The sequence below is a fragment of the Giraffa tippelskirchi genome, chromosome 2 (assembly GCF_054371585.1).
Source record: "Giraffa tippelskirchi isolate mGirTip1 chromosome 2, T2T-mGirTip1v1.2.pri, whole genome shotgun sequence".
Taxonomy (NCBI): Eukaryota; Metazoa; Chordata; class Mammalia; order Artiodactyla; family Giraffidae; genus Giraffa; species Giraffa tippelskirchi.
Window position 1 is genome coordinate 162,058,542 of NC_137276.1, and position 23,008 is coordinate 162,081,549.

The following is a 23,008-nucleotide window of genomic DNA, read 5'->3' on the forward strand; positions in this document are numbered from 1 at the left end:
ATTGAACGGTGTGCTTTGGAAACAAACAGAGATCATTCTGTCATTTTTGAGATTGCAGCCAAGTACTGCATTTCGGACTCTTTTGTTGACTATGACGGCTACTCCATTTCTTCCAAGGGATTCTTGCCCACAGTAGTAGATGTAATGGTCATCTGAGTTAAATTCACCCATTCCAGTCCATTTTAGTTCATTGATTCCTAAAATGTTGATGCCATCTCCTGTTTGACCACTTTCAATTTGCCTTGATTCACCTAACATTCCAGGTTCCTATGCAATATTGCTCTTTACAGCATCGGACTTTACTTCCATCACCAGTCACATCCACAACTGGATGTTGTTGTTGCTTTGGCTCCATCTCTTCATTCTTTCTGGAGTTATTCCTCCACTGATTTCCAGTACCATATTGGGCACCTATCAACTTAGGGAGTTTATCTTTCAGTGTTGTATTCTTTTGCCTTTTCATACTGTTCACGGGGTTGTTCTCAAGGCAAGAATACTGAAGTGGTCTGCCATTCCCTTCTCCAGTGGACCACATTTTATCAGAACTCTCCACCATGACCCGTCTGTCTTGGGTGGCCCTACAGAGCATGGCTCATGGTTTCATTGAGTTGGACAAGGCTGTGGTCCATGTGATCAGATTGGTTAGTTTCCTGTGACTGTGGTTTTCAGTCTGTCTGCCCTCTGATAGAGAAGGATAAGGGGCTTATGGAAGCTTCCTGATGGGAGAGACTGACTGAGGGGGAAACTGGGTCTTGTTCTGATGGGCAGGGGCTATGCTCAGTAAATCTTTAATCCAATTTTCTGTTGATGGGTGGAGCTGTGTTCCCTCCCTGTTATTTACCTGGGGCCAAACTAGAACTGACTCATTTGAAAAGACCCTGATGCTGGGAAAGATTGAAGGCGGGAGGAGAAGGGGAAGGCAGAGGATGAGATGGTTGGATGGCATCACTGACTCGATGGACATGAGTTTGAGTAAACTCCGGGAGTTGGTGATGGACAGGGAGGCCTGGTGTGCTGTAGTCCATGGGGTAGCAAAGAGTCAGACACGACTGAGCAACTGAACTGAACTGAAATTATACTGTGCTTAGTTTGGGCCTCCCTTGTGGTTCAGCTGGTAAACTGCAGGTGGTTCTGCCTGCAATGCGGAACACCTGGGTTCAATCCCTGGATTGGGAAGATCCCCTGGAGAAGGGGAAGGCTACCCACTCCAGTATTCTGGCATGGAGAATTTCATGGACTGTATAGTCCATGGGGTCACAAAGAGTCAGACACAACTGAGCAACCTTCACTTTCACTTTCAAACTACGGTGGAGATAATGAAGATAATGGCAACCTCCTTCAAAATGTCCCATGCATGCACTGCTATATTCAGTGCCCCCAACCCTGCAGCAGGCCACTGCCAACCCACACCTCTGCCAGAGACTCCTGGACACTCACAGGCAGGTCTGGGTCAGTCTCTTGTGGGGTCACTGCTCCTTTCTCCTGGGTCCTGGTGCACACAAGGTTCTGTTTGTCCCCTCCAATAGTCTGTTTCCCCAGTCCTGTGTAAGTTCTGGTGGCTCTATGGTGGGGTTAATGGCAACCTCCTCCAAGAGGCCTTATGCCATACCCAGGTCTGCTGCACCCAAAGTCTCTGCCGCTGCGGCAGGCCATTGCTGACCTGTACCTCTGCAGGGGACACTCAAACACAGTTCTGTCTCAGTCTCTGCGGGGTCTCTGGGTCCTGGTGTGTACAAGGTTGGTTTGAGCCCTCTGAATGTCTCTGGTGGCTATGGGGTTTGATTCTAAACACGATTTCACCCCTCCTACTGTCTTGCTATTTCAAATCCTAAAAGATGATGCTGTGAAAGTGCTGCACTCAGTATGCCAGCAAATTTGGAAAACTCAGCAGTGGCCACAGGACTGGCAAAGGTCAGTTTTCATTCCCATCCCAAAGAAAGGCAATCCCAAAGAATGCTCAAACTACCACACAACTGCACTCATCTTACACGCTGGCAAAATAATGCTCAAAATTCTCCAAGCCAGGCTTCAACAGTACATGAACCATGAACTTCCAGATGTTCAAGTTAGATTTAGAAAAGGCAGAAGAACCAGAGATCAAATTGACAACATCCGTTGGATCATCGAAAAGCAAGAGAATTCCAGAAAAACATCTACTTCTGTTTTACTGACTATGCCAAAGCCTTTGACTGTGTGGATCACAACAAACTGCGGAAAATTCTTGGAAGAGATGGGAATACCAGACCACCTGATCTGCCTCCTGAGAAATCTGTATGCAGGTCAGGAAGCGACATTTAGAACTGGACCTGGAACAACAGACTGGTTCCAAATCGGAAAAGGAGTACGTCAAGGCTATATATTGTCACCCTGCTTATTTAACTTATATGCAGAGTACATCATGAGAAACGCTGGGCTGGATGAAGTACAAGTGGGAATCAAGATTGCCGGGAGAAATATCAATAACCTCAGATATGCAGATGACACCACTCTTATGGCAGAAAGCAAAGAACTAAAGAGCCTCTTGATGAAAGTGAAAGAGGAGAGTGAAAAAGTTGGCTTAAAAATCAACATTCAGAAAACTAAGATCATGGCATCTGATCCCATCACTTCATGGCAAATAGATGGGGAAACAGTGGGAACAGTGAGAGACTTTATTTTTGGGGGGCTCCAAAATCACTGCAGATGGTGACTGCAGCCATGAAATTAAAAGACACTTGCTTTTAATTTGAAAGTTATGACCAATCTAGACAGCATACTAAAAAGCAGAGACATTACTTTGCCAACAAAGGTCAGTCTAGTCAAGCCTGTGATTTTTCCAGTAGTCATGAACGGATGTGACAGTTGGACTATAAAGAAAGCTGAGTACCGAAGAATTGATGCTTTTGAACTGTGGTGTTGGAGAAGACTTTTGAGAGTCCCTTGGACTGCAAGGAGATCCAACCAGTCCATCCTAAAGGAAATCAGTCCTGAATATTCATTGGAAGGACTGATGTTGAAGCTGAAACTCCAATACTTTGGCCATCTGATGCAAAGAACTGACTCACTGGAAAAGACCTTGATGCTGGGAAAGATTGAAGGGGGGAGGAGAAGGGGAAGGCAGAGGATGAGATGGTTAGATGGCATCACCGACTCAATGGACATGAGTTTGAGTAAACTCTGGGAGTTGGTGATGGACAGGGAGGCCTGGTGTGCTGCAGTCCATGGAGTTGGAAAGAGTCAGACAAGACTGAGCGACTGACCTGAACTGAAGTGATCTCCCTGTCCGTCTCAGAAGACAGCTTCCCCTCACAGGGCACCTGGGTTTCCACAGAGATCCTCGAGGCTGTGGGCTGGGGTTTCAGAGCCAGGTAGTCATCACACTGACACAGCACAGGGGCCGCAACCCGCCTTCCAGACTGTGTGTCCACCAGCTAACTGTGTGAGCTTGGCAAAAACCTCCTCCTAGGCGTCACCTTCCTAACCTATAGACGGGGCTGGTAGCCCCTGCCTGTCCTCCTCTTAAGTGGTGTCACAAGGAAAAGATTTAGTAAACGCCCTGGACACATGAGAAGAACAGCTGCTCGTACTGGTCCCCAAATCATGGAAGGCTGCAACCCTAGACAGATCAAGGGCACAGATCCCTGTGAGAGTCGGCTGGAAGGGAGGAAAATCCACAAAGGAGACACAGGCAGAGACACAGGGTGGGTAGCAGAGGCCTCCCAGCCACAATAACAAAAGAATCTATAAATTCCCCAGGCCTGACCACACCTGAGTCAACAGATAAAATGGAGTTTCAAATGCTGCAAGTTGTGGACTCCTAGGACCCCACACCCTCAGCCCCTCAGGCCCAGCCTGGCCCCAGCTGCGCCTCTTGGGAAATCTCACATTAGACCAGTGTTCAGGAGGGGATGTTGGGAAGAGTGGGCACCTCACTGGCTCATTTGCCCACTTCACAGGGTAGTCCAAACAGGATGTGTATTAAAGCACAGGGCATCATGGTACCAAACCACAACATGCCCATCAGGACATTCTCATTAAAAAAAAAAAAAGACTGCTAACATAGCAGGCATGAAATGGCGGCGTAAAAAGTATGTCCTTTATATAAAAGCTCAGGGCTCAGAATCAGACAGGCTTAGTCTGAAACCTGTTTTTGAGATTTTCTAACTATGGGATCTTGGGCAAGTGAGTTAACCCTCTCTGTGCCTCATTCTAAAATAATAATAAAAGTATTAATTATAACAATTTAACATAACAACAATTCAATAATTTCTATAACAATGGAAATAACACTTGTATCTACTTCAAGCTGTTATAAGAATTTGTGTTGATGATAATTTTAAAGAACATTTATCAAGCATTTACTGGGTGTCAGCCATTATGCCAAGTAAGAAGCTGCATAACTCTGTAAGGAAAGGCACAGATCTGGGTAGAGACAGGTATGAATCCTGGTTCTAACACCAACAGATCGTGTGACCTTGAGCAAGCTGCTTAACCTCAACTGGCCCCTTTTCCTTCTCTGTAAAGTGAGCATAGTAACCTCAAGGGTTGGATGTTGGGATTAAATGATGTAATCTATGTAAAGCACTTAGACCAGTACTCTAAGCACTATGACCAGTACAGTTATCACCAGAAGGGTTGGTTGTTATCAATTACTCAGAGCCTGACAGGTAGTTAGCCCTCAATAAACAGACCGCCACGGGAATGATGACTCTTCTGCCCAGGCTAGAGGCAGGGTTCCAGGCTCCCAGCTGGGAGCTATCATGAAGACAACGCTCGCCCTCTGGTGGACACAGAAGGAAGAAAACAAGAGAACACAGTCTTCTCCCAGTCTGTTTCCCAGCGGCCATCCTTTAAAGACTCAGGTACAGGGAGTCTTGAGTTCAAGTGAATGCAACTTTCACGTTGTTTTTTATTTTGTGTTATTATTTTTCAGAAATTCCATTATTTCAAAATTTCTAATGCAAAGCGTTGGCCAGATGCTGCCAGGGCTCCCCGTGCTTTCCCCAGGGCTTCCAGTCACCCACCTACCCACCCACCCTCCGGATGGAAGAAGAGCTTAATGGCCAAAGTAGGCTCTTAATTGTGAAAGCGTGCTCCAAATCTCCCTAAACTTTACTTATGTCACATACAGGTTATCTGCACCCACTTTCCAAGGAACAACAATAAGTAAAACCTCTCTATCAGGACCAAACTCTGAGTGTCAGCATATCCCAAGGTCAGCTCAGTGGGGCCCTTACCACTGAACTCTTTGTTCCAACACACCTGTGCCCGAGAGCCTGTGACTCGATGCACCAGGGTTGAGGCAGATAAGACAGAAGGAGACAAAGTTTATATCCCAGCAACAAACAGAAAACAAATAAAAGTAAAAGATCATGAAATGTGCTTTGTAGAGCATTTTAAAAGGTAATCAAGTAATACAGCAGAAGAGGCAATACACCCATTTGACTAGGTGGTTGGGGAAGAAGGGCCTTCGGAGAAAGTGACATTTTTACTGAACAGAAAGCTGAGAAAGAAGCAGACATGTAAAAAAATCAGGAGGAAGAGCGTGTAAGCAGAGGAATGAAGAGATAGTCTGTGTAGCCAGAGAGGAGTGAAGCAAGGTAGAACAGGAGGCAGTCAGGGATGGGGCAAGCATGGGGCTGGGAGGGTCTAACAGGTCTGTGTTAGAGATTAGATTTTATTCTGCGTGAAATGGGAAGCCAGAAGTGAAGTGAAGTGAAGTGAAATTCGCTCAGTTGTGTCCGACTCTTTGCAACCCCATGGACTATGCTGCTGCTGCTGCTGCTAAGTCGCTTCAGTCGTGTTCAACTCTGTGCAACCACATAGACGGCAGCCCACCAGGCTCCTCCGTCCCTGGGATTCTCCAGGCAAGAACACTGGAGTGGGTTGCCATTTCCTCCTCCACCATGGACTATACAGTCCATGAAATTCTCTAGGCCAGAATATTGGAGTGGGTAGCCTTTCCCTTCTCCAGGGGATCTTCCCAACCCAGGGATCGAACCCAGGTGTCCTGCATTGCAGGTAGATTCTTTACCTCAAGTCAAGCCACAAGGGAAGCCAGAGGAGTGCTTTAAACCAGAGTAACCAGATGTAATTTACATTTTAAAGAGACCCTTCGGGTTACTGGTTGTAAATGGAGGGGGTAGGACAAAAATAACAGTGAGGGGCAAACCAGTGACAAGACTCCTGGATCTACTTGTTTTCCCACTTTTTAAATTGAAGTACAGTTGATTTACAATGTTATGTTAGCTTTAGGTGTACAGCAAAGTGATTCAGTTATACATATTTATGTGTATATGTCTATATTCTTTTTTTCAGTTCTTTCTCATTATACCTGCCAGGCTCCTCTGTCCATGGGATTTCCCAGGCAAGAATACTGGGGTGGGTTGCCATTTCCTACTCCATAAGATCTTCACGACCCAGGGATCAAACTCAGGTCTCCCACATTGCAGGTGGATTCTTTACCATCTGAGCCACCAGGGAAGTTTATTACAAGATATTGAATATAGTTCCCTGTACTATGTAGCAAAATCTTGTCATTTATCTATTTTATACATAGTTGTGTGCATCTGCTAATCCCATACTCCCAATTTATCCCTTCCCCTACCCTTCCACTTTGGTAACCATAAGCTTGTTTTCTATATGTGAGTCTATTTCTGTTTATAAGTTCATTTGTAGTATTTTTTAGATTCCACATATAAGTGATATTGTATAATATTTGTCTTCCCTACTTCACTTATATGATAATCTCCAGGTTGGATCTAATTTATTTTTATTTATTCATTTTTTGGCTGTGCCTGTGCCATGTGGGATCTCGGTTCCCCAAACAGGGATCAATACCCATGTTCCCTGCATTGGAAGTGCAGAGTCTTAACCACTGGACTGTCAGGGAAGTTCCTGGATCTACTTTAAATGAAGTATTTACAATACTCGCCCACGGGTGAGAGGGGCGCAAGCACACAGTGAGGAGAAGAGGGGGATCTGGGTTTGCCCCATTGCACTGACATGAGGAAGATAAGGGAGAGGAGCAGGAGCCGGTCTGGGCATGGAAATCCAGAATTCCCTATTGGACACAGCATGTGTGAGATGCCATGTGGTGATAATGAAGGGCTATGGGATCAGAGAAGGGAGCCCTCCTGAGGCGGAGTTGGGGTACTACAACCTTGAAGTCAGGCTCACCGGGAGGAGCCTGCAGGAGTGAGGGAGTCGGAAAAACTAGGACAAGGAGAGCCCCAGAAACTGGAAGAAGCGGGCGGCTGAATGAGTTTAATCTCAACTAGGACAGAAATTATCCCAGGATTTAACAATAGGGAGGTCACTGCAGCCTCGACAGGAACATCTTACTGGGGTATGGGACGTGAAGTGGATGTCTTACCACCTTTCTCAGTCTTTTCTCCACCCTCCTCCTCCTGAGGACCCCACGAACAGGCCAGAACCCTGGGAGTCACCCCACACCCTCACTGCTCCCACTGCTCTACCCACTGACTCCACTGAAGCTCTGCGTCTCCATCAGCTCTGACCTTGGCTCAGGCCACACCACCTCTTTCCTGGACTTGCAGCCATCCCTCACTGACCCTCTTATCTCTAGGCTCCTCTCTCTAATCTGTCCCCAACACAGCCTGAGTGATGGCTCTAAAATGCATGACTGACCCTGAGTCTCTAATCCTGAAGTCTCCTGGACCCCCATTGTCCTCAGGATGATGGTCAGCTTCGATACTGTGACCTTGCCTTTTCACCACTTTTTCATCTTCCCAACTCCACTTCATCTGACCACCTCCTCCCTACCAAGGCCTTCAAAAGCTCTTTCTTCTTTTTCACATGCTTTCCTGACTCATTCTGCCCCTCCTATAGCTAAAGTGTCACCTCTCCAAGAAGTCTCCCGTGACTACCTCCCACCCTTCTGGGCACCCAGCTGTGGCTCACGGTCACTTACCAGCTGCACCGGTTCAATGGTCAGCTCCATGTAGCGACTGATGGCTGCCATCCTCTTGAGCGGCTTGCAGTGTGGGAGTGTGGTGAGCGGCACCCAATCCGAGTTCTTTCAAAAGGAGACAGGAAGACAAAAAGGAAGAAGGAGACACTTTCTAAAAACAGGATTCCATTTTCTTCAAAAGAATCCCTACAGTATTCTTTCTGTTCTTTTATGGCACATTTCACTTTCTACTTCCTATAAGATGTATCTTATCTGTCTCTTTGATGTCACAGGATGGTGGGTGGATCTGAAACTTTCCTGCACAGTGGAACTACCTGGGCTTTTTAAAAAACAGCTTATGTTTAGCTTTTAACCCCAGACATTCTGATTTAACTGGCGTGGAAGTGACCTGGAGAGTTTAAAATTTTCCCAGATAATTATAAAGTTTGGCAAACCTGGGGGACCACTTAGGTGGGTGCTAAACAAATGCTTTTAGAAGTGGTTCTCGAACTTTACTGTGCCTCAGAAGCAACAAGAGGACTTATTAAAACACCTTGAGCTGTGTTCTGGTAGAGCTTGGTGGACCCTAGAACTTGCATTTCTAACAAGTTCTTGGGCGATGCTAGTCCAAGGACCACACTTGGAGAACCAGAGCTATAAAGACTGCTGAAGAGATGGTGAAGGCTGTACTTACTCTCTTCAAAACACTAAACATATGAGTCTCTCTTGAAATATTTTAGCTCCCTTTTGGAATATACTTTCATAACAGATTCTAGAAAGGAGTGAAAATAACATCCCATTAGAGCCTTCCTGGGAACTTGGGTCTTTGGTCCAAGAACCTGTATCACCCCTTTCAGCTTGGCCATACCTACACACTATCTCCTATTTCATTAACTCAGTCAGATTATGCCATTAAAGCTAGAATATTTGGAGGAGTGGACCCGGCTCACTCACAGGGAGTCTCATTTCCACTCTGAAAGAAATGAGAATAGTGAAGAGTCTTCATAGGAGACTAGATTTTTTTTTTCCTGAAAAAATTATCTTACAAAAGAGGGAGCTGCTTTCCGTTCAAGTCTTTTTTTTTTTTTTTTAACGCATTTCTTTTATTGTCTTCTTAGTTATTCATAAAAAAGGAAATATCAGCCAAAATTCACTGCTGCTGCTGCTGCTGCTGCTAAGTTGCTTCAGTCGTGTCCGACTCTGTGCGACCCCATAGACGGCAGCCCACCGGGCTCCCCCGTCCCTGGGATTCTCCAGGCAAGAATACTGGAGTGGGCTGCCATTTCCTTCTCTACCGTTCAAGTCTTTATAAGCGCTCTTATTATCATGAGGCACTTGTTCAATTATTTGCAGCCAGGGACTTCTGACAAAGACAAACTCCCTCAGTTAGCATAGTTCTCCTTACTTACAGGGGTCACTTGATTAAATTAGTAAAGACAGAGACAGACACATTTACAGATATGACATAGTTGCAAAGGGTGGATCTTATTGTAAACAACACTTTAAAAATCAGCTTTTTAGCAATATCAACTTTTTAAAAAGTTGTGTTATTGGTGGTGATGCTGTGGATGTCAAATGCATGCAAAAGTGGGAACATAAGTTTTTACCAAACAAGGGCAAAAAGCACATTAATTCTAAACTCAAGTATTAATTTATATAGTAAGTGAACTTAAATATATGTGTAAATTACCAAAGAGCATAAGTGGACATTTGACTGTTTTATCTGCATTACTAAAAAATGTTCAAGTTTATGCAGCAATCAAAAAAAACCTTTAAAAATATTTCGTATTTGGAAAAACAGAGGATCCCATTTTCTCAGGGCACCCAGCATTGGGCATAACAGTAGTTCTTTAAAGTGACTGGCCCACTCCAGAGGGACCCCAAGATTCCCAGGCTGGGCCCTGGGGAGGCTCTCTGCCTCTGTCCATGCTGGGCGCAGACACTGGTTGGCCCCATCCAGCTGGGAGACCCTTGCCTCGGTCATTGCCTCCTGGTTTTCTTCCTCCTTCTCTGCACAGGTCAGAAGGGCTTGGGTGTCAGGGTTTTCTCCCACTTCAGAGGCAAAGCCCAAGACCTGCCTCATCTTGCTCTTCATCACGCAGGAAAGAAAAATGATCTGAGAAGTGGAAGTTAAGGTTCAAGGAAGCGGAGAACTTCAGTTGCCTGATGCTACCTTCACCTTGGCACCCCGAGGATTACACCCTGGAGTGACGCCCTCACTCCCCAGAATCATCCTGCCAGGGTAGGCCCCAGAACAGACACGAGACCATCTGAGGACAGAGCCAGGTCCAATTCTCTCTGTCCCGCCAGGGCCCACCACCCAGCCAGGTGCTCTAACAAGCACACGGTGAATACTCGTTAAACCAAAGGATTGTGAAAACCATCTTCCTCGGCTTAGGAAGGACGGTACATGTAGTGGGTTGAACAGCGTCCTCTCCAGATTCACATCCACCCAGAACCTCAGAACGTGGCTTTATTCGGAAACAAGGTCTTTGCTGATATCAAGAATCAGTTAAGATGAGGTTGGCAGTGGATGAGGGCGATTAAGGTAAGTCCCACAACAGGAACTTTAGAGGAAAAGAAGACAGGCAGAGATACACAAAAGGAAAAGGGCCACTTGAAGATAGAGGCAGAAATGGGAATTATGCTGCCAGGAACCAAGGCACCCCAGGAGCCTACCTGAAGCCGGAAAAGGCAGGGCAAGACTCTCTCTTGGAACCTTTGGAGAGAGTGTGGCCCCGTCTGGACTTGGGGCTTCTGGTCTCCAAAGCTGAGAGAATAAATTCCTTTGGCTTAAGCCATCGAGTCTGTGGCAATGTGTTATGGCAACCTTGGCAGACTCAAACAGTAGGTGCGAAAATCTTTTTCGGAACTGTTTATGTTAAATCCACAGGGTTTTTTCACACACTGCCTCGCCAGCAGAGGTGTTATCCACTGTCAGCATCTCCACCCGCCACTGTCTGAGCTTAGCGTGCCCTTGAGGCCCTCATACCAAGGTCACTGGGGTGTCAGCACATTGGGCAATATCCCCTTGGGGACAAGAAAGGGGGGCAGCTTTTCTCCCTGTTTCCCCACCCCAGGCTCCAGCACCAAAGAGGACAGAAAGCAGAGGATCAGCTGTGCAGGCCAGGTCGGCTCACAAAGCCCTTCTCAGCCCATGAGAAAGACAAGGCAAAGGTGACAAAACAGATTCACAGAGGGTGAGGCTGCCGCCGCGGAGAGCAGCATGGAGACAGGAGCTGGCTCTTCTCTGAGCCCAGGGCCAAGAAGTTCACATTCCCTCTGCAGTGTCATAGAGCTCCAGGCAAGAGATACTTCTTCTTATTAAAAAAAAAAAAAGGAAAAAAACACAGAATTGCATGCTGCAATTGTGTCTGCCTGCCCTAGGCTTCAAACCACCACCCTGGCCACTGAGAAATAATTCCTTCTACCAAGTGGGTAGGAGGGCGTGGTGGGGCAGAGGGGAGACGAGACACAGGCAGTCCAGCCCCTGGACCTGGGGCGGATACAGACAGGTCCAGCGCTGCACGGCCGAGCGAGGTCAGGAACCAGGGCGTGGCCCGCAGCAGGTATTCAGGCCGCCGGTCATGGGCCACGATGGCCGAGGCGTAGAGGAGACCAGCCAGGGCTGACAGGAACCGGGTCCACAGGTGGATGGAGGGAAATGTCTTACCCCAACACTGGACAGAGAGAGGAAGGGGCTGGGCTGGGAGGAGCACTGCCACCTCGTCCAGCTCCCTTCGGTTGATTCTAAGACCCAGGCCCCTTGATGTGAGAGCTTGGAGGGCAAGCCCTCTGACCAAGGCCAGCCCCCAAAGGTGTTGTTTCCATTGGGCTTCAAGCTGCTTCCATGAATTCCCTGGCAGTCTGGTGGACCGCACGCTTTCACTGCGGGGGACACAGGTTCGATCCCTGGTCAGGGACCTAGAAGCCATAAGCCAAGGCCAAAAAAAAACAGCTGCCCCCTTTGTCTGGTGAACTCCTATTCATCCCTCAGAACCTGGCTTAAAATCAACTCTGGGAAACCATCCCTTACTGCCTCCACCCTAAAGGGAGCAAGCAATTCCCTCTTCTGGGTCCCTCACACCTGACATATCCCTCTACTGGAGTGCCTTTCACCCTGGTCATGACTTAGCTCCTTACACATCTGTCTGCCCAACAGACAGCGAGCTCCTCAGAGCAGGACTGAGCGCCTCACCATCTCGGTGCCCTGGGACCCAGCACTGGGCAGGGGCCCATGAATTTCAGTGGGGAGAGCATGAGGGAGATAGAATTATGGAGAGCCAAGCCCTGACCCTTCTCTTCCTGGGACCACCAACTCTGAACCAGGCCAGATGGGAAAGTCAGGGAAATTAGAGATAACATTCTGGTAATTTGAAGCCAAGGGGATATTTTTGGAGAATAAGTAATGAATATTGGCCTTTTATAAAGGAAACATATGCAATAGCTATATGTAAGTACCATTTATGGTATAAAGTCACTTTATATACACATTAAGTATATATACAAATATTATGTATTTCCAATTTATACAGTTACATAGGTATTTAAATTAACACAGAATACACACACATGTATGTATATATCTATATACACGTGTGTTTATATATATATATATATACATAAACTAGTTTGCTCATTAGATGACTGTATTTGGAGACATGCAGTCCTTGGCTAAGGAATGGAGAAAATTCAAGAGAAAAAGCATGTTTTGGCCGATCTTCCCCATTTTAATTTTAATCCTCAAGAAGACTGAATTCCCAGTGGTTGGAACTCTGTGACTTCACTGCCAAGCGCCTGGGTTCAATCCCTGATCAGGGAATTAGGATCTCACAAGCCATGCAGAGCAGCCAAGGAAAAGGAAACAAACAAACAAAAGATTCCTCGGGAGTGTTAGGGCTCCCTCTGCAGCTCTTCTAACTCTGTTCCCAGGCCTCGCTGTTTCTGGCTCACCACCTGCTGGTGGCTCAGTGTAAAGAATCTACCTGCCTGTGCAGGAGATGTGGGTTCCACCCCTGGGTTGGGAAGATCCCCTGGAGACGGAAATGGCAACTCATTCCAGTATTCTTGCCTAGGAAATCTCATGGACAGAGGAGCCTGGCGGGCTACAGTCTATGGGGTCGCAAAGAGTCAGACACAACTTAACGACTAAACAACCACAACAACACCCCTAAACAGACACCACCTAGCTGGCGAGGGTGACCCCTGACCTGATGGCCCCAGAGGCTGTGGGTGGAGTGACACCCCTTCCCTTGGCCCTTCCTACCTCACACAACGCAGGCCGCACCACTATAGCAAGAAACCTTTGGGGTCCCCCAGCCCAGCCACCCCATTTTACAGGGGACATTGATGGCCAGAAGGACAGTGACTTGTAGAGAGGGGCTCAGCCGGGGGAGCCCTCTGCTCTCACTCCGGTGCCAACCCACACCCAGCACCATCTGACTCAACACTCAAGCTCTTGTCAGTGTCAGTACTAGGGCTCTAGAGGGGTAGAGGGCTTTTTCTGCCTGTGGCGCAGGGCACACAGCAGGTGTCTCAAGCATTGCTGCTTGAAGACTGGAACTGGCTTGGTGACTCCAGATGTGGCAGGAGTTTCTCCAGCACACTCCGGCCTGCCTGACAGTTCAGGACCGATGGTTGAGGGGACAACCCACCTGGTGGTTGCCTGGCAAATCTGTGCTGGGGGCTAGAAGTGGGCCATGCCTCAGCCGCTCCTGCAGCAGCGATGATTCCCCATGTTGTCAGCACAGTGCTCCACTGATTAGAGCATGTTTCACACTCCTTATTCTGTTCAAGGACTTGCCCCTGGAAAAATGGGATCTTCTCCCACCAAAGCTACTCAGCCAGACTGCTCAGCACCCCCACCAGGGGTAAGGTAGAAGCAGCTTCTGGGGGATCCAGGGTCTGAGGCCATGCTGGCTCAGCTTCCCATTGCACCCCAATCCTGCTGGCTTTCTTCCTAATGAGGGAACCCTAGCTCTGGGCTTTTTTGTTCACTGGACCAGACACACTCAGGGCTGGCAGTCCTTCCGAGATCACCCAGCTCAGTCCCAAAGCAATCTCCCTCTATCTTCCTGCCAAGGGGTCAACTGGCTTGAATGCCTCTAGTGATGAGGAGCTCACTACCTACTAAAGCAGGAATAACAATACCGATTGCTCTCAACATGCCAGCCACTGGGTAAAGTGTCTAACCCATGGAGTCTTTTTTCACTGAATGGGAAGTGGCCCTCCCAGTAACCTCCTGGTCATTGGTTCTGGTCTTGGTTCTGATCACTGAGACTGCAGAGAACAAGGCTACTCTTTCTGCCCCAAGACAGCCCTCCATTTCCTGTATCCATGAACTCCCTACTTTCTAGACTAGATACAGTCGCTCAGTAAGAAATGTCTCCTGGCACTACCCTGGACAGACCCCAAATGTCTGGCACACAGCGAGAGGTAAAACAGAAAGGGCCACTGCTCTTGCGGTGCTGACCCTCTCCTGGGGAACCAGGCAGCCACTCGGCAAATAGCTAAAGGAGCTAATTTCAGGCTGTGATAAATGCAATCAAGAAAATGAAGCAGAGGGAGGGACCCAGAGGTGGGGCTGGCCTGAGGTATTTTAGGGGGCCTGGTGTTATGGGTTGGATTGAGTTTCCCCAAAAAGACATTGGAGTCCAACTCCCAGAGCTAGTAAAGTAGCCTTATTTAGAAGTAGGGTCTTTGTAGATGATCAAGTTAAGCTGAGGTTGTTAGGATGAGCCCTAATCCAAGATGACTGTGTCCTTATGAAAAAGGGCGTGCGCACACACACATACACACACACGGAGAGCACCACACAAATCCTGGAGTTGTGCTGCCACCAGTCAGGGAACTAGCAGAAGCTCAGAGAAGGGCCTGAAACAGATCCCTCTCTAGGGTCTTCAGAGGGAGCGTGGCCCTGACTCTCTGGGGTTGGGCCTCTGGCCCTGAGACTTAAAGACAATACATTTCTGTTGTTTCAAGTCTGTGACACTTTGTTACTGCAGGTGAAGGAAACTTTTACAATACAGGTGGTCAGGACACGGCAGCAGTTCCTTCAAAGGTTGTTATGCGACATAGCTTCCCAGCCCCGACACCACTCTGAAGACCCATCCCAGGGGGGCTGAACTGAGCACAGTGCTCCCCATGCTCACTTCTGATCTGGAGATCGCACCTTTGCTGAGGAGGCCCAGTGCCCTGGGAGGTTTCACGCTGCCGCTCTCAGAGTGCTCAACCAAGACCCCGCCATCCCCAAATCCTATCCTCCTGGAACTGCTATTAAATCACAGCGCTGAGACTTCCCTGGCGGTCCAGTGGCTAAGACTCTGCACTCCCAGTGCAGCGGGCCTCAGTTCGATCCCTGGTCAAGGAACTAGATCCCACATGCTGCAACTAACAGTTTGCATAGCACAACTAAAGATCCCACAAGCCGCAACAAAGATCGAAGATTCTGAGTGCTGCAGTTAAGACCCGGCCCAGCTGAATAAATAAATTAATATAAAGAAAACACAGTGCTCTTGGGCAAGTGACTGTTTTAAGACTAAATGATGGGCTGGCACATTTCTAGGGTCACGTAATATGTGGCTCTCCTGCAGGTGCCCTCTTGCCTTGGTGGCCTTCCTGCGCTTTCCTCTGCCCCTGGTCCCTCCCGTCACCTCTGCTTCCTCAGGCCCCACCCTGTCTTCCTGCCAACCTGAGCACCCCCAGCACCCAGGGGTGTCAACAGTTTCCACTCTCATTCATTCGCACAACACAGAGGTTTCTCTCCCTCTTTTCCAAAACCCCAACATTTGATTCTCTTTCTTAGAGCATTCGAACACCTTGTTTTCCATTTCTATGAATTCTTGAGGCTGAGCTCACCAAGGGCAAGCAGGGCATCTCAAGTCATGTCTGTTTCCCCCAAGGGAGTGGCCAACACAGGGCTTCCTTTACCCCAGACACCGGGAAAATATCTGCCAACAAGACACTCTCGAATATAAAGAGCCCAGGAGCTGAACAATCCTATCCTCTAAAACCTCAAATCTTTTCATTCCTTAATAGGATGCTTGTTCATCCAAACCCAGGGGCTCCTTCCTGAGAGCTTGCTTCTCATCTGCTACAAGAAACGGAGTGAACACAGAGCCCTCCCGCTGTGAGCCTCAGGATCCCTGGAGCCTGGGGCCAGCTGTCCTGCACACACACACACACACACACACACACACACACACACACACACACACACACACACCTCCCCCCACATACATACACACACGGCTGTGCACACGGGGACACCACCTCTTCACCCCAGTGACCTGGAGCTGGGAGGGTGGTCCCAGATGCCCTAAGACCTGCAGGGGTGACCCACGGTCCCAGCCCCAGGCTCACGATTCTGGAGAGTGGGGGGATCCGGGAAACCCAGGAGCCCAAGGCCGCGATGCCGCCCAGCAGGAAGCCAAGGATTTCCGTATTGTCCTGTGGGAACAGTGATACACTCAGCACCTTGGGGAGGCACCCAGGCACCCTAGGCCCGCCCTTTTTTGCTTTTAGGTGGTTCTTCCCAGCAACGCCTAAGCCTGACCCCCACCCCCAGGACACTGGTTGGGACTATGTGGAGAGGAGGGACCCGCATTCCCCGACATCATACCCCCTCCCCCAGCCCGAGCAGGCCTGGCCTCACCTGCACCAGGACGCCCAGCAGCCTCCGCTGCGGCCCTCGGTCGCGGCCTGAAGCCCTCGAGACGGCGGCCCACAGAGCCCAGCCTGGGCCCAGGCTCAGTGGCAGGACCAGGGCAAACACGCTGGCCCGGAGCCGCCGCCTCCTCTTCCTCTCCCGGGAGCCCCGACCTGCAACAGACACCAAGATCCTGCTCGGCTGCCAGGATCTGGAACCTGACAGACAGCTTTGTGGGAAGAACTGGTGTCGTCCCCAGCCGCGAGGCCAGGATGGGCTCCCACGCTGTTCCACAGGCCAGACCTTCCCCACTCTTGAAGGGCCTGCGGTAGCGCCCTCTCATTCCCCCCAACCCATGACTGCTGCTCTTCCCCTTCCTCAGCCTTTCATGTTGTTTTATGTCTCAAGGCAGGTCAGTGTTATCCTTTATCACATACATCTGCGTGCACATAGTGTTGTTCATCCTAGACTGGAGCCCTCTAAGGGGCTCTGTGCCCGGGCAGCTCTAGAATCTGCACAGAGACCGGCGCTGAGCGGAACCCGCACAAGCTTGGTGAAGGCACCATGAGTGGGCAGAGTGGTGCTAAGGCATCAAAAGCAGGAGAAGCATCGTCTTTGAAAGTCTCTTTGAAATAGAAGACAGATTCTCCACTGAACAATTCCAAAAAGAGCATTCTTCCTCTGGGCAGCACTGAGCCCAAGGACATCTTACTTTATGCCCTGGTGCAAGCACTTCCTTTCAAGACAACGGTCTGAGCATGTTGCTGCCCCTTGTCAGGAACGTCTGGTCCCACATACTCCCAGTCTACTCATCCCATCTCAGTCACCTCCAGCCCCCGCTCTGCCTGAGGCCATCTAGGTCCATTTCTGGACTCCGTTTCCAGAAGTAGCGGGGCTTCACCTGGAGCCCCTGAACTTGCACACTGAGTATCACTGTCCATCCCCTGGGCCCTGCCGCCTCCTTCTTCCTGACCTCTGCCCACACTACTCTTTCATCTGGAAAGCCCTTTCCTGTGGTCCCAGTTCCAATATCACCTTCTCCGGACACCTGCAGACCCTACCCTCCTCTGCTGCCCACCATGCGCACACCCCCTCACTAGCAGCGCTAACTACTTTTTAGGGCCCTGACTCCCTGCTCTGGCTGAGGCCGGGGAGCTCACCCATTCATCTGTGCCTGGTAGGGGCCCAGCTCAGGAGAGGTGCTGATAAATGAAATGAGTGGATGATGAAGTCAGGAACAGGTGGCAGCACACTCACCCGAATTAGACTTGAATTTGGAGCCACAGACTGGGAAGAGAACGGACACAAAGTTCACCAGGTCGACAGCTGCTAGGTAGGCACCAGTGAAGACCTGCGAGCAAAGGAAAGGCCTTGGTGTTCAAACCTCTTTCAACAACTGTAGTACCTCTCGTTCTGGATCTCCTCCACCACATATGTTCCACTGAAATAGGGCTTCCAGGGATATCTCCAACCCCATAAGTGTTGGTTATCACCTCCATTTGAGGAAATGGGGTTTTGCTTAAGTGACCAAAGCCATATGAAAACATTCATCATAGAGATGGGACGAGATCCTAGCCTGCCACACTTTCCATTGTATGGCGTAGTCTTGCCGTGCAACTTTGGCCCAGCCACTGACCTTCCCAGGGCCTCTGTTTCCTCATCTGTAAAGCAGGGATAATAACAGCACCTCTCTCAGTGTGAAGTAGATGATATGAGCTGACACATGGAAAGTTGCTTAGGCCAGCGACTGGAGGAGAGTAAGATGCACCTACCGAAACTTGCAACAGCTACTGACAGTACAGTTGACATTTGAACAGCTCAGGGGTTGGGGCGCCGACTTCTTTGCATTGGAAATTCTGAGTGTCACTCTACAGTAGATCCTCTGTATCCTGTGTTCTGCATCCACAGATTCGACCACCCATGGATTATGGAGTGCCATAGTGTGTGTTATGTGAAAAAAATCCATGTATAAGTGAATGCACACAGTTCAAACCTGTGTTGTTCAAGGGTCCACTGTATTTAGTGCTTAACAGCATGTGTTCTAGGGTTTGAATCCTGATACTGCTACTTACAGGAGAGTGAGTTTAGCAGGATTATTTAACCTCTCTACACCTCTCCACACCTCTTTTACACCTCATGTGTAAAACAGGGATGATGCAAGCACCCATAATTTAAGGACTAAGTGATTTAATATATGAAAAACCCTTACTATTTAATAAATATCAGCAATTATTATTGGACTTGAGCTGAACTTCATTATCTTCTATGAGCTAGTGAGAATTGCCTCCAAAATGAAAGGTGATTTGTTTATGATAGAATGCTGCTCACAGCAGGGTCTAGAACTCTCCAAATCTGTGTCCGACCACCAGGCTGCTCTCCTTCACATCTCCCTGGGTGGCAAAAGGCCAGGACCAGCCCCCTGAAGTGGAGCCCACAGGTCCTTCTTCCTTGGGATATGTGTTTTGAGATAGGCCCCTTTCTACACAGATTTGTTTAAGGGTCCAGACTTTGGAAAAACTTGAAGTGTTTCTCACTTGCTCCAAAGCCCACATCACCACTTGGGAAAGGATTCAGATACCCCTTCATGAGTGGGGACAGTGCACAGGCTCTAAAAAACAATAACAGCAACCACCCTTTTTTTTTTTAATTGGACATCTACTATATGCCAGCTTCTGTTTTAAGCGCTGAGGAGATGGCACTGAATTAAAGTTGTTGCCCTTATGAAGCTGACATTCTAGTTAAGGATTAACATGCAATAAAGAATAGACATAATGAATAAAGTAAAGCATTTGGTATATTAAGGGGGAAATGAGCAGGATGAGGGGTCTGGAGCAGCCGTGGGAGACACAGGGCACAATTTTAAACAGATGGAGGTCTTATTGAGAGGAGATTTTTGAGCAAAGACTTGAAGGAGGTGAGCAGTGAGCCATGTGGTTATTGGAGGAGCAGAAAGACCAGCAGGGGCACAGGCCCTAGGGCAAAACTGCTTTGCGTGGGGAAGGAACAAAACTGGGGAAGGAACAAAACGGAAGCCACTGTCGCCTGTGGTCCCAACCCACCTGGATGGTGAGCTGTTTGGCCAGAATCGCCCCGATGGTGTCACACAGACTGGTCAGGAGGCAGCATGCAGCCCATAGCGCTGACTGGTCCCGTCCAGATTTCCTCCCACATCTCAGATACAGAAGCCTGTGGGGACAGACAGGAGTGTGGACAGAATACAGAGACATGAGGTTGGGCTCCCAGAGCAGGTGTCTGAAAAAGGCAGTTGTGACTTTGTGTCCTTACGAATCACTTTCTTCCCCAGATATTCAGCAGGTGTTTTTGACCTTAGTTTACAGATGCAAAAAGTAAAGGATGGAAAGGACTCTGAGCCTCTGACCAACAAGCCCACAGCAAGAGCCAGGCCTCACGAAAGAAGGAGTTTCTTTCCCCCTACCAATCTGGCCACCTCAAGTTCATGACCCACTTCTCAGTGTTGACAAACGAGCTGTCAGCTTTTATTTTTTTGAAAGGAACCAGGAGAGTTATAAAAGTAATCCAATCACTGCAGTTTCACTGCTGAGCAGAGTTAATTGCCTAAATTAAAAAGGCAACTTGTTTCTTTGCAATTAACATGAAATCCTTCTAATCCATCTGTGCAGTGAGATGGCTCGGTTTCTGCCAGCCGCTTCTGAGTTGATATCATTTTGGGTACACGTTCTTCACACACCAGGGAAGACTCCTCAAAGATGCTGTGGCACTTTGGGTTGACTCTAGGGCTCCCCACTGCTGCCTTCTCTCCCTTACTGCTCACTTTCTACCCCCACATTCGCCCAGGAATAAGTGCAGGAAGGCAGGACAAGCTGGAAGGAGCCAGATGTCTCTTTGTCAGCATCATCAGTTGGATCTTGGAAATACTTTGTCCGAGATGTTTCCCTGCCAACATTTCTACAGGGAAACTGAGGCACAATTGCAGCTCTGGTTTCATTTCCTTTAACCACAGGGTAGGACTCACTCCACATCATTAGGACCATTTGGGCCAGTTCTGAGCATCAGACCTTGGGACAAATCGATGAGGACAGAAGGCGACTGGGCTCCCAAACATTCCTGACTGGCCAAAGCCCAAAGCTCCCCGTGGGAATGTCAACTGTTAATTTTGAGTCCTGAAACTGTCTGAAGGCCCGAGAGTGAAGACTCTACACTAGAGACTGAGTGGGACCGAAGTTAGAAATAATTCATTTCAACCCTCCCATTTGAGAGAGGAGAAAACTGAGGCCTGCGGTGAAGGGTGAGTTAATGGCAGGCCTTCCACTTCACCTGTGGAGGCTCTGCGTGTGACCTGCTGCTCTTCAGCCACTTCTCCAGCTCTCAGGGGTCAGGGACCCCGGGTTGGCCCTGCTCCAGCCCCTACACAGCTGAGGCAAGGTGAAAAGGCAGAGGCTCTGCTCTCAGCCCGGCCAGAAGGCATTCTCACGGAAGCTCCGTAACTCTCCAAGCTTAGTGCGTGCAGGGTAAGGTGTCTGATAACACCCATCTCAGAGGGTGGCGGTGAGGAACATGTGAGACAATGCAGGTAAACTGCCTCCTTAGTTCCCATCCTCTTATCTGGGTAGTCACCTCACAAGCCTACCCCTTCCAGTAGGTTTCGGTTCTCCCCATTCACTCAGGCAAGTTAGTTAACTTGTCAGAACCTCAGGCTTCCTCATATAAACAGAGTCAATGACAGTCCCTGCCTCACAGGGTGGTGGTAGGGACTGGTGAGTTAACGATGGCAGGACTAGGCCCTCAGCAAACGTTCCAAGTGTTTTCTTGTTCATGGCCTGCAGACTCTCTTCAACAGCGTCAGACCTGAGGTGAACACCATTGAGTGCTGAAGGTGAGTGGGTGCCAGCCTCCCTGGGGGTGGTCCTTCCCCTCCCCCACCCCCCCAACCTAGGGAATACCTGGGGGGCACCATCCTCCAGAGCTTGGGACAGGGTGGCAGAAGACCTAGACACCATCCTTAGCCAGACATCACCCTTAGAACCCAGGTTATGGAGATCACTCGGCCAGACCACTTCAGGTGCTGGACAGACCAGGGCAAAGTTTGTGGCCAGAGTTAGATAATTACCTCTCCCCTTCTCAGCTAGGAGGGTCTTGGGTAAACTGAGGCCAGAAACAGAGAGAGACAGGCCCAGGTCCTCTGCCAAGGGTGGATGGCAGTGCAGGAGCAATAATACTGCTGTTTAACGAGCACTGAGGAAGAGCTCTACCAGCACTAACTCACTGGATCCTCCCAGTTGGTCCTATGTGCTAACATTTCCATTTATGTGAGGAAAAGTGAGCCCCAGGGACTTTACAGCTCGCCCAGCTCACAGGGCCAGTCAGTGGGGAAAGGCTGACAAGAGAACCCAGGACTGGTGGCTTCCAGTCCACGCTCCCGTCCACCATACCACCCAGCCTTCTGTGGGCTCCCAGCCCAGCCTCCCCGTTCGTGGAATCCGGAAAGAAGTATCTGATTTCAGTCTACCGCAAAATGTTCCTTTCGACCCTGGAATTGTCCTGCCCCTGGCATCCTCCCTTTCTGCCCTCCTCCTTTTAGGTTCCCAAGAGCGAGTCAGCAGGGCCAGCTTCCCGTCCCCCTCGCCGCCGCCCTGGCCCCCATTACAGCGCGTGTACGGCGATCCAGCAGGAAGAGGCGCAGATCCACAGGCCGAAGGAGATGCAGACACGGTGGCGGGCGAAGCAGCGGTCCAGGTAGTCCCAGTCCCAGAGCGCGGGCGCCGGTGCGGGGCTGGGCGCCTCCCCCATGGCTGGCTCCATTCCGCCCAGCCCGGTGCCCGCGCCTTCGCGTGGCCAGAACCCGCGTGCAGCCTCCCTTGCTGCCCGCGGCCCCGGCGCTGCCGCCCCGCACCGGGCCGGCCCGAGCACACCGTCCGCCGGCCGGAGATGGGTGCGCCCAGCTCCGCGCTCCCGGGGGCGGGCGGCGGCGGTCAGGACTCCGGGGAAAAGTTTCCGGAACCGCGCTGCTCCCCACCCCTCCGGCTATTGTCGGGGGTCTACGGGCGGGAGGCCGCCCCCCAGCGGCGAGAGCCCGGAGCAGCCTCGGCACAAAGGCTGCGCTCCCTGCCCCGCAGACAGCGGCGGCGCGGCTCCGCGGACCCCTCTGCTGTCACCCATCCCCCAAACCGGAGGCCAGAGCTGAATACAGTGACCTGCCAGCCCAGTGGGAGGCACCTTCATTACCCCACATTTCCTGAGCCAAACAATACATACTTGGCTCCTGGCGAGCCGCTTGGGCTCTGGTGATCCCGAGAGGTGTGAGATCGTAAAAACGGCACAATACAAAGGGTGCGGTAGGAGGCCAGGAAAGAGAAATCGCACGCGCTGCCCGGCAGCTTCTCTTACCCTCTTTTCTGAGGCTGTAGCTGCACCCTGCGTCCCCACCATTTGCCCAAACGGGGCTCTAGAAGTGAAGTCCTCCTGGGCGGCGACCCCCGCAGCCAGGGAGC

At 49.8% G+C, this 23,008-nt stretch overlaps 1 protein-coding gene across 12 annotated transcripts in view; it reads right to left on the minus strand.

Moving 5' to 3' along the window:
* TMEM44 (transmembrane protein 44) overlaps nt 1-22,681 on the minus strand; it is a 47,107-nt gene extending 24,426 nt beyond the window's left edge. For 8 of the 12 annotated variants that reach the window (XM_081537979.1, XM_081537971.1, XM_081537978.1 and 5 more), the window contains exons 1-8: nt 22,165-22,681; nt 19,598-19,724; nt 17,796-17,889; nt 16,545-16,711; nt 16,253-16,339; nt 11,401-11,571; nt 9,867-10,007; nt 7,913-8,017 (exon numbers count right to left, since the gene is read on the minus strand). In XM_081537979.1, coding sequence (XP_081394105.1) covers nt 7,913-8,017; nt 9,867-10,007; nt 11,401-11,571; nt 16,253-16,339; nt 16,545-16,711; nt 17,796-17,889; nt 19,598-19,724; nt 22,165-22,319 — 1,047 coding nt within the window. In that variant the 5' untranslated portion in view covers nt 22,320-22,681. Of the gene's footprint in view, nt 1-3,239; nt 3,330-7,912; nt 8,018-9,866; nt 10,008-11,400; nt 11,572-16,252; nt 16,340-16,544; nt 16,712-17,795; nt 17,890-19,597; nt 19,725-22,164 lie in introns of all 12 variants that reach the window. The other 4 variants (XM_081537968.1, XM_081537972.1, XM_081537967.1 and 1 more) reach the window with 2 other exon arrangements.
* Nucleotides 22,682-23,008: the final 327 nt, after the last annotated feature.